General features: G+C 36.7%; 1 protein-coding gene across 8 annotated transcripts in view; it reads left to right on the forward strand.

Annotated features, from left to right (window-relative positions):
* Positions 1-12,312, forward strand: part of gramd1bb (GRAM domain containing 1Bb) — a 112,708-nt gene that overhangs the window by 32,244 nt on the left and 68,152 nt on the right. For 6 of the 8 annotated variants that reach the window (XM_028045036.1, XM_028045034.1, XM_028045038.1 and 3 more), the window contains exons 3-4: positions 4,761-4,850; positions 8,305-8,331. In XM_028045036.1, the coding sequence (XP_027900837.1) occupies positions 4,761-4,850; positions 8,305-8,331 (117 nt within the window). Of the gene's footprint in view, positions 1-4,760; positions 4,851-6,401; positions 6,499-8,304; positions 8,332-11,390; positions 11,952-12,312 lie in introns of those variants that run through there. The other 2 variants (XM_028045041.1, XM_028045043.1) reach the window with 2 other exon arrangements.

Raw genomic sequence — 12,312 nt, forward strand, 5'->3', positions numbered from 1 at the left:
TGTAAATAAATGTGGACATGGTTAGAAAGCCATTTCCAAACCTTTGACCAAAGTGAGAGCCATTATTAACAAGCAACAAAAACCAGGGACAGTGGCAAAAGTCTGAGGAGTGGCTGGCTAATAATAATTACTCTAAGAGTGCACCGAGTTGTTTTGGGGGACCTCCCTCATCCAGGCGTACATGAAACAACCCAGAAAAATTTCAAAAGTACTACAGACCACACTGCCTCAGTTAAAGTCAGACAAAAATGGCCTCCGTGGAAGAGTTTTGTAGTATAATCACTGCTGATCAAAAAAAACCCACAAAGGTCTGCCTCATACTTACTCAAAATAGTGCCTGTATTTCCAGACAGAAATTTCTTTCCTTCCTTCAGTGTTTACATTTTTGTCACTGCATGTAATTACCCGAGATGCCACTCCCCGAGATTCAATAGGAAAGTAACATACAGTACAGACCAAAAGTTTGGACACACCTTTTAATTCAATGAGTTTCCTTTATTTTCATGACTATTGACATTGTAGATTCACACTGAAGGCATCAAAACTATGAATAACACATGTGGAAATATGCACTAAACAAAAACGTGTAAAACAACTGAAAATACCCCTTATATTCTAGTTTCTTCAAAGTAGCAACCTTTTGCTGTGATTACTGCTTTGCACACACTCTGCATTTTCTTGATGAGCTTCAAGAGGTAGTCACCTGAAATGGTTTTCACTTCATAGGTGTGCCCTGCCAGGTTAATAAGTGGGATTTCTTGCCTTATAAACAGTCATGAAAATAAAGAAAACCCATTGAATTAGAAAGGTGTGTCCAAACTTTTGGTCTGTACTGTATATTTTTCCAAAGTATATTGACACATGAAGTAATGTGCAGTGATATGGATAAATAACTTTAACTTGACTACAGAACTGGAAATAGTAACACATTGTTAGCGTTACTATGTATGATGTCACTGCATATGATCATGTGGTTTTCGCAAAATCAAAGTGCAAAATGTGATAAAGACTTTCTAACAATGTTTTACATATTAATTAAATTGTTTCAAAAATGAAAATATTAATCTATGTTTTACAGTGCAGATTGAAATGTGTCTTCAGCTTAGCAGGAAAGGAGCAGCACTGTTTCTTTACAGCAAGAAGATCTCCGCTGTGAATCTTGCATGTGCAGGCCTGTCTGTTTGGGTTTTCTACAGGCATTCCAATTTCCTGACACAGCCCAAAGTAATTCAAATGGTGGTTCATTAGACATTCTGTGTAGTCCTTTTTTTTTACGCTCATGGTCTTTATTCGACAATAATTCAACATGAAAGGTACAGCAAGAGAACAGGTGAAAGACATACAGCAAAAGAACTGAGGACAGGTGTCGAACTTGGGACAGCCGCGCAGGGTTTGCAGCTTCTGTATTTGTGGCACCTGCTCTAACTACTGCGCCATGCACCCTAATGTCCTATTTTTTTAATGTATCTTTCAATCTACTTTCATTTTATGCGCTAAAACAGTGGTGTTCAAAGTCGGTTCTCGAGGGCAGGCATCCTGCATGTTTTACTTCTCTCCCTGGTGGTAGTAATAACCTCCTCAGTGTGTCAATATTCTTCTTAGGCCTTCTAATGAGCCATCATTTGATCCAGGTGTGTTAAACTACGAAGAGAACTACAACATGCAGGATGCCGGCCCTCGAGGACTGACTTTGGACACCACTGACACCACTGCGCTAAAGATACACTAAATTAAAATAATTCCTTTGAAATCAAGAATGTGCCTGGTTAAGGCCATGCTGAAGTTATGACTGGTTTCAGAAGGTATTTCAAGTTGGTACATTGTGTAGCTTAAATAATAAAGAGAGCTTAATGTGTAGGAAAGCACACTGAGGACAGATTAATAATTGTAAATGTTGAAGTGCTTGATTTATAACTCCAGGAAAATCTGCAGTACCCTAGTGGTAAAATAATTGAATTCCCTTATAATTGTTCACATGTTATTTTGTGAAACCTGTGGCGTAATAGACTTGTTAATAAACAGACATGACAGACCTTTTAGTTAACTCGACCCTGCAGATTTTGTGAAGGGTGCAAAACAGATTAGCATTGTCTTCTTTCTTTTTTTCTTACACTAAGTAACATTCTCCACGTAGAATTTAGTGCTATTTATCTCTTTTCTCAGTATTGCACCATTTACTTCTATAAATTAAACATAGTGTTCCCTGCATGGTGCAGATAATTTGTGCCCTGTAAGTTTAAAGGATTGCTCATCCGAGTGCAGTGAAAGCCTGCAGACATAGTGGATTCTACTGTTATACAGCCTGATAAGACCATAGCTATTTTAAGAAAGCGATGTAGTAGTTTTCACTCTGCTACGTGCTCTTCTGCCATATAATAGCAGGCAAATGTTTCAGACTTACAAACTCCCACAAAGCCAGAAAAAAGCATTAGTTTGGACATGTTACTGGGATTCAGTTTTAGAAATTTCCAACCACCTCAAAGCTACAGGAGGAAGATAATGATGCCAATTTGCCAACATGCATGCTTGTTATGAAGGACTTCTGTAAAGTCAATGACACAACGCAAGTAATCGTCTCAGATCTGGGCCTGCTTCCTGCAGTTGTAATGAGGGATATATGATAGTGACCGGCATTGAGTAAACCTAAATTAAAATAATTGCTTATGTTGGTCTTCCTTTGAGCTGAGAAGAAAACATTGTCTAACATGTTGAATTTATTCTTATTTTATTATCCGGGGAAATCCCAAGTCACTCCCTGACCAGCTGACAAACATAGTATTTAGGTACGGTTTAATTCCACTGAAGTTCAGGGCTCACAGACGACTCCATGACAAAGGCTCACAAGACAGATGTACACAACCTTACTGGAGAATGGAACAAAAGTTGAACATGTCTAAAAATATACATATATATTTCTAACTAGATTTATTTAATTTGCAAATAGATGTTTTACAAGAAATGGATGGGTAATATTTATGTTTAATTGTGCAAAAGAGCATTTTTAATTTCTGTGAAAAAAAACTCAAGTCTACCTTTTTCTTCCATTAGTGATGTTTTTCTTGTGTTATGTTATCAGCAGTCCCACAATGTCATCAGTGCACACACTTGTAGTAAAGAACTATGTAGGTATTTGACATTTATATTTTGAACCCTTTGAATAAATATTATTTTACTTTACACATATTATTCTTCTTTTTTGTGAATTTCATTCAGAAATGAAGTTGATATAAAGTTATGTAGTAAAGATGTATTTATTTTTATTTTATGGAAATACAGTGCATAAGTAAAGCTAGTGGAGTAACTAGTTTCTAAAAGTTAGTTACTGAGTTATTTAGTTAAACCTTAATAACTGTCTAAACAAATTTTCTGGTGGTAATAGCTGTGTTAAAATTACAGAACTAATGTATTAAAGCAACAGTATGTAACTTTTAAAAATATATATATATTTTACATATTTGATTAAACTGTGACTATGTCATGATAGTATCGAGTAAAACAGATAATCAATCTTTTCTGCCTCCTCTCAGTGCTCCCATTGTCATCTAGAGAAATGTCTTGCTCCAGGTCAGAAACGATCAAGGCCAGGAGGAAGAGGGTCCTGGTGCTGTCAGTCATAATCTTATACATGCTGCTCCATGAGCTCATTGAGCAAAATACTAGCTCTTCTTGCCATTCTCCTTTTCATCGAGTAACACTGAGAGTCTAACAAGCTCATATTAGCACCATAATTGACGTATGGCCTCGGTTGTTTAGTCCTGCTGCTGGACTAACATCCTACTCTAGCCTGCAAGCATGTTAACTTTGCGTTCAATAGAGCCTTTCTTTCACAACATTAATAGACACTGCTTCTTAATTTCTATGCCATGACTTTCAAAAGTACAAATCTTATGTCTTGTAAACACGAGAAACATGTCGGCAACCAATGGGTGGATGGAAGCTAATCAGCTCTGCTTGTACACTCAGAGGAATCTCAGCTCACACTGATTTTGACATTTTATTAAAGGAGACTTTAAACCATTAAAATGATAAATATTTGTGGTTTCAAAACTGTACCTTATTTATATTGTGCTGTATATTAATAGCAGTAAGTGATTCCTACCTAATGTGTAAACGTTTCTGTGCACATTGGAGCAGAACCCAACTGTGCATAATACAGGAAGTAGAGGAGAGCTGTAAATGTGTAATTATGTAGAGACAAATAACATGCTGTTGTATAAATCCTTGTAGTATTTAGGGGGCCCATCTTGTCCTGGGCACAGATAAAGCTGTCAGCTTACCTGAGTATGGATAACAGTTCTGTATAAATGCATGCTCTTTTATTAGTTTTTATTTATGCATCTTCTATATAACCTATCTTGCTTATCAACAAAAAGTTTTAACTTTTGCATGACAGTGTCATATAGCCCCATCTAGTGTCATCACTGAATATGTGCATGGACAGGAGCAAAACCTGAGTGTTGCTATAAATAGCGTTACTGTCAGTGCCTGTATATGTTTGACAGACAATTAGTAAGAAATGTTGACAGATGACATGATGTTTGACACATCATGCTGAATAACAGCAGTACGATAAACCCAAAGTAAATCCAGCTAAACTCAACCAAGTTAAAACGGTGAAGATTCAACTTTAAACTTTGTGAAATACACACTCCAGATTCTGTTTATTTTGGTTTTCATTTTCATGCAGTCTTATTTCTGAGGTACAGCAGCTGTATTTTTTTACATGACATCACAACTTGTTATTTTTCTACACATTGCAGCAGCCAGCAAAGCAGTCAGCAGAGCAGCCTGCAAAGCAGCCATGAAGATGACAGCACTCGCTTCTTGACACCACAGATCCGAGAGGAGAGGTGGGTGTGTGTGTGTGTGTTTCTTGTATGTCTGCAGAAACCTACATTCCCCCTTGCCAAACAAATCCCAAAGCTGCCTTTTTGAGAAATCAAGGAAATACATGTATTAAAAATATTTCTTTTGCAATAAAATGTATTTAAAAAGTATAAATTTCAAACAAAACATTTTTTTTCTTTTTTTTCCTTTATTTTTATTTAATGTTTTTTTTGTGAAATAAAAATAAATCTGATACAAAATCCAATTCACATAGCATTGGATCAATTGAAATGGTTTTCAATAATATTGTGATTGGGTTCGGTCAAACCCACTCACCAACAGTGATATTTAGGAGTCTTTGTTTCTTTGAGAAAACAAATTTTGTTCCCCAAGGAGTTTCACAGTATTCTCTTTTAACTAGAATTTATGTTTTTAATCAGAAGGTTTTTGGGGGGGGGGTTTATCTAGGAGAAGGTGTCAAGGCGACATATTACTTCACTGCCTTGTTTGAGGCACCGTTATTGAATTAGAAATGGATTTTTGACATGTTTATTCATGCCACATATTATGCTTTGAGGAATGCATGGTCAGGTCACGACCTGAACTTCTCTGGTAAATAAAATACTAATAGTGACATTCGCTTGACAGTGGTGGGAGATCATCCAGTAACCGGAACTGGATGTACGTTTTCTTTTTGCCATTAAAAAAGTTACTATTTGATCACTATTTTGTCTTTTGGCTATTCACAGGACAGTTGCCTGTCCCTATTTTCTGAAATTTAATATTCAGTAAAAAATGGTCTGGGGTTCTTTTTGCAAAATGAAGTTCAATCCAAAAGTTAGGCTCATCTATCATCAACCAACTCTAAAAAAGGTTTCTTTGAACTTATTTTCTTTTAACTAGGAATGTCCCATTGAGATGCAATGCTTCTTTTGCAAATAGTCCTGATCAAGATGAGAGGCTGAAATTTCATACAAAATAACATGGACTAGAAAATGTACAGCAAAAAAGCTATTTGTTTTTACAGCTTTTGATATATTGTCAAGACAAAAAATGAATCATTTCAATAGTCTTGTAATATTGATGTATGATATAATATAATATATGATATGATATGATATGATATGATATGATGAACATCAAATTTAATTATTTGTGCATGAACTTAAATTATGTATTGTCATGGGCTGGATATCTGTAAATCTAAGAGCTTTCCAAATAAAGGTTCTGTAATTGTTTACCACCAAGTAGAATTTGATCCACCTAAAAATGAGTTATCTAAATCAAAAATGACTTGATTGACAGGAGATGCCATTTTCCCAAATTGCAGTGTGGATATGTTGTATTAAAAGTAGAGCCTTTGCAGTGACATCTTCTTCTGTGGGCTTTTGGTAATTGTTGAGTGCACTATCTTTGTCTGCGTGAGCTTTGCTCTACACCTCCGCTCTGACTCTCTTTCCGATTCCCGCTCTCACTGCCTCGTAGTGTCTTCTGGCAGTGTCTCCACTTGCCTGAACTAGGGACACTTCCTGTCAAACCTATGGGATTTTCTGCTCGTCTTCTCTTTGCTGTGCTGGTGTTAGCTTGCGAGGGGCATCTGCAGCAGCTGCGAGGGGAGCAGCGTTCTGTAGCCAGCTTTAGAGGGCACGGAATGTCATGTCTCCTCTGCAGGTAAAGCCAGCTGCATTTCTGCATGGATGCTGCACCGCTGCCTGCCCCATACTGCACCTGTTCCACTGTCTTTATCTGTGTCATCCCTGCTTTTCTCCCTTCTCCCTGCATCTGACGATCCGTAGATTATGCTGCAGTTTACTCAGAGTGCATTTTTGCTGAGCAGACAGCAGGCTCTCGGCTAATATGAGTCTCTAGCTGTAATATTTGGCTTCCTGTGCTAGAAATTAATTATATTTGTAAGGAGGGTTGGTAAAAAAAAACTGATGAGATGATGATGAATATATAAAAAAATCTTTCTTGCCCTACTTCTGCCTCAGATGTCTCTACTAAGAGCAACTCTGCAGATAGCATTATATAATATCGCAATGTGACTTTGCTAAATGAGTGTAATGTGAGTCATCGTTGAGGATGATGCAACGCATGATTGAGGGTCACAGATCAACACTGTATCACCTTGCTATCACTTTGTCAGTCTATTATTTAAAGATTATGCTATATCTTAAACCATGCTGTGCTATTTATGGCATGGGAGGGTCTAACAATTTTTTATAAGATATTAAAGGTGTACTGCACAATAACTAGGAGGATTTTTGATGACTATAATCTATGAATAGTCGTAAAACTACTGTGGATAAAATTTAACACCCATTGAACTTTTCACATTTTGTCATTATCCAACCATAAATGTCAAAGCTTTAATTGGCTTGTGTGTAATTGACCAAAATAAAGTAGTGTGTAAATTGGATGTAGGAAAAATATGTATGTTACTTTACCAATAGGCACCTGAAACATTGTTGCAAATATAATGCAGTATATTGTGGAACCACTTTTCATTACAGTTGGGAATTTCTGGAGGTGAACTAACTTCACTAACTTTGTACATCCATTAATTGATTTTTTTCTGGTCTCAAAATAGCTACTGCTCATTCAGACTGAAGAGTATTATCCAAGTCTTGTCAGGGATTCTCAATAGGATTTAGGTCTGTACTTTATTAAATTGCTTTGAACTGAACTAATCCATTGAATCTCTGGTTTAATGTTGAAACTTGCTGTCTTGTTGGAAAGTGAAGGTCCCTTGTCCCTGATGATACTGCCCAGCATGATACTGCCACCATCATTGGTCACTCTTGGAATTGTGTGTTCAGGGCGAAGTGCTGCGTTACAACACACACATTGCTACATGCTACATGTCAACCTCATGAAATCCCAGTCAAATATATTAAAATTTATGGGAGTTGTGTGACAAAATGTACAACAGTTCAAAGGTTGTTAGTACTTTTGGATGATACTGTATGTATACATTTATAACAGTACATGAAATTTGTTTTGGCACTATAAATTTCAGTAAGAGCTAAATGTGTTTCAGCTTAGTAAAAATACTCATTTATGCATAACAAACACTACTTATCTTAAATGTAGGTTTCATGTGAGCGTAAACAACAGATATTTTATTCTAGTAAAAGAAAATGAGTTAGGTGAAACAGTAACAATGTGTTTTTATTATTTATGCAATTACAACTAAAATAGCCAGAGTGTATCCCACATTTTTATCTGCTTATTCCTGCCGGCTTGCTGATCTCCAGCAGTCATTAGGTGAGAAGCAAGGTAAACCCAGGACAGGTTGCAAACTCCCTGCAGAAAGCCCCAGGCCTTTAATAAAACCCAGGAACCTCTTCTTCTAAGGCAACAAGTGTTCCAATTATTTTGTGTATTGATATGACCACAACCATACTAGTTTAATTTTGACAATGACTTTTTTTTTTATTTAACAGTGAATAACCAATGTGTGTCTCTTCTCTTCAGGTCTGACAGTGCAGCGGACAAAATCAGGTAAGCCTACTCTCTGCCACTCCTCTTTTACCTGCAGAAGTGCAGAGCGTGCCTTCATGCTACTTGCTACATACGGTGCAAATGGGCTTACTGTCCCCGCTTTTGCCCTGACTTGCCCAGCTTGCATGTGACACAGATTTGTGGCTTTGTCTGCCAAACCAAGGTATCTGAATACGGTTTTACACTCGGAGAAGCCAATCGGTGAATACAGTTGCAAGCCATGGAATGCTTTTGTTTGCTTTTACGGGACAAACAACATCAGACACAAACAGGGCTTTGTGAGTGGGACACCATTGTGGAGCTTTTATGCATCCAGCTGGTCAGCCGATGGCATATCAGTGGTCACTGTGCGTCCAAGCTGTGGGCAGAGACGCTTTATTGCTTGGGATGTGAAAACAGCACTGCCACATGAGACTCTGCCTGTTCTTATGCAAAAAGTTGAAGGCACACACTGCAGAGGGTGAGTGTGATTATATATGGCATCTTAAGACTTTTAAGTTGTGCCTGAGATATGCTGGAACAAGAAAGTGATAGTCATCAATAATATTGGTGGAAAAAGTTTGATGGACAAAGTTTGTCTTAATCAAATTCCGAAATGTTTTCTTTTCAATTTTTTCATGTTTTTTATTCCATCTTGTTTCACATGATCTACATTTGAACTATGCCACATCTCTTAAATGCTTCTTTTTTCCTTTTCCTTGTTGCATATTTAGGTATTTTGTTTGGTGTCCTCTATAGCTGAGGTGAATAACTGATACCTGCTTTGAACCTGAGAATTTGCCTATTCTTCTGCAAAGGGCATGAAAGTTGTTTTCTCCTTGATACACACGTCTTTATATTTCTTTGAGAGAAATGTCTGTCTGAGTTGTAGTTGTGTCTGTGAGGAGAGCTGTGTTTGTGTATGTCTGGTTTGATATGCTTTAGATGTTCAGTCATGCGAGCTGAGTGACTCTCCCACCGGTTTTGAATTAAACCACTAGGAGTCTCTGTAGTCCTTTCAGTCCAGCGCTTTCTATTTAAAGCAAATAGTTGTGCCTGTATAGTTTATATTGATTCCTGGAAGGGGTTACAGCCATTTTGTTTTAAATAATTCAATTGTTCATAGTTTTTTATGGCATAAGCAACAACAGATGAATGTTCACTATTTATTATAATGGAGAAACAGAAAGCTGCTGATTATTTTGTTTTTGTACCAATCGGATAAAAATTTAAGGTGCTGATAAAATGCAAATGTGATCTAAAGTGCAGCAGAATTAAACATTGTTGGCCTATAATGTTTAAGTACATATAATGCATATGAAAAGTGCACACATCCCTTATAAAATAGAAAAGTGTTTTAGTTTTAAAAAAATTAAACCATGAAAAATAATTTTCCTCTAAAATTAAAATAGACTAAATGAACACTGTTTTTAATGTGATATATCCAGTAAAATCCATCTGGAAAAACAAATTTATACCTGCTCACATAAATCAACACTAGTCTTAAAACACTAGTCAGTATTATTAATGTTCGGATATAAAGAATCTGATTAACTGTACCATTTAACTGACAGAGCAGTGTTTCACTGAAATGTGCTTTTTTGGATCATTTCACTAATGCCACAGTTGGCAGAGAGATTGCAAAAGATTAAAATGATCTAATTTTACAAAGATACTAATATGCACATGTTCCTCTGTTTTCTTTTTCCAATGTTTTAAATGCAATGCAATTTGTAAGGTTTTTTTTTTTGTTTTTAGCAATAATTAACCATAAAACTTACTGTTTTATTTTGGATTGGTTCAATATTTTACACATCTATGTCTTATCCCCAATCTACTATTTGTGTCAACTCAAAGCAAATCAATCAGAACAATAAAATTATTTTAATTAATCAAAAGCAAAAGCATTCCAGAAATTTCCAAAAGCGTTTACAGAAAAACAAATTGGTTATTATTACTAAGATAATAGTTTAATTGATGGAATAAAATGAGTATAACTTTTTGTGGAAAGCTAATGGTAAGTTAATTCGTTCAGTGCAATTTAGTGGTGTAATTTACTTTGCAGTTAAAGCAAAGAGCATAAAGATGATAGTTGTTCATTACTGTTTTCCAATTTTTCCTTGTTAAAATTTTTTGAGGCTGTATGAATTGATCATTCTATTCACATCTAAGGTATTTCCCAGTTCAGAGTCACACAGGATGTGCAAGCTCAATGTTTATTCATATAAACTGTAAATTATGTATGTAAAAAGCCCTTTCTCTTGGGAGTAAGGTACCACTGCAGTTAGAGACTTAGCAGAAATGTCTGAGTCATAATTTTCATTAGTGTCATAATTCATAATTTTCATTGTGTGTGTACTCTGCCTATGCTCTATGCCATCATTACTGTTCTGCCTTCCCTGTTGCTGGATTATTGATCATTGTCTGTAGTTTGAGATATTAGTCTCCGGTGATGTGAATCGGCATAATGTGATCCTACTCTTAACTTTGTGCTAACAACTGCAGAAAAAGGATCTAGTGTATTAGTTAAATGATATTCTCAACATGAGTCAATTTCTGACCGTGAATGGGTCTCAGCATTCTATGAAAAGAATGTTGCGAAGATGTTCTTAATGTTTAATGTGTCATTCATTTTGAATATTATACACATTTTTAAACTGAGATGATGATGTTAGCTTTGAGCCCAGTTTTATTCTTAGTGTGTTTATCATAGTTCCTCATAATGTCCTGTATCAAATCAGCTCCAGCTACATCCATGCAAAACACATTGCTCCCCCATAAAGATTGTGATGATCTAGGTGATTTTTTTGTTGTTGTTTTGTACAATTAGGTCATCGACTTTGGAGTCGATCGTTATATCTTCAAGATGTTATGAATTCATTTTGTGACCTCTTCTCCATATTTATTGCGCATATTTGTATATATTAGCGCTGCCGCTGAATCGCTGATGTGGCTCATCATAGAGATGCTGTGATGCAGGAGCATAAAAACATGCCTGCAGCATATAGATATGAGGAGAAGGGATGGAGAGAGTGATGGTGAACGAGGGTGGGGGCGGGGTGAAGAAAAGATGTGAAGGACCACCCTCATCGAGCAGAGTCACTCTCAGGGAGCCTACCAAATGTGCCTTCCCATACACACACCATGGCCGAACAACCAATCAGAACGCTCTCAGCAGTGATCCATCCTCCCTTGTACAACTGCTCATCCATGGCTCAGCAAAGCAGTAGTGAGGTCAAAGAGTAGGATGCATGCCTGTGCACCACCTGGACTGAATGCAGAAAATTGGGTGTGCTTCATTTGCGTGGAAAGCCGGCACTCTGACCACAGCTGGAATTATTAGCAAGGAAAAAGAAGTTCATCATCATTTCAGCCTAAACAAACTGTGCTCTTTGAGCAGAGTTTTAGGCTTGATAAATGTGCTCGTGAAAGTCTAAGATATTATTTCTCCCCCGAATCAACTTGGATGCGCTGCAGACCAGATGCAACGGGAAGATTTCGAGCTGCAGTGATGATGACAAAGCATGTGGGATAAGTTATAGTTTGATGCTGTAACAGCAAGACAGTGATTGAAGAGAGACCATGAGAGCCAGGAGAGAGGCAAGGATGGTGTCTGCCTGTTCACCATGCACAAACATAAGGTCAGCTGTTTTTCTTAACTCAAAGAACATAATATGCATGACAGATATGGAGGCATAACATTAATCACAAATCATTTCATATTCAGTCACCAAAATATGATTTCTAACTATTTTTTTAATGTATTGAAAACAGATTTAATGTAGGTGTGTAAAATAAGTTGAATATTGTGGACTTCTTGTTTATCTGTTGGCTGATATTAAGTACAAGCCTGCAGATATTAACGTAGCTTTTTCCAGCCAGAGTTGTTGATCTACATGTTCCTACTGTAACCCAGATGTGGCCTTTTTTTTATTTGACCTGTTCTTCCTCTGTCTCTGTAATCTACAGCCTTACCAATTTAATTTTTTTTCAAAAGTTTCT

The sequence above is a fragment of the Xiphophorus couchianus genome, chromosome 18 (genome assembly GCF_001444195.1).
Source record: "Xiphophorus couchianus chromosome 18, X_couchianus-1.0, whole genome shotgun sequence".
Lineage (NCBI taxonomy): Eukaryota > Metazoa > Chordata > Actinopteri > Cyprinodontiformes > Poeciliidae > Xiphophorus > Xiphophorus couchianus.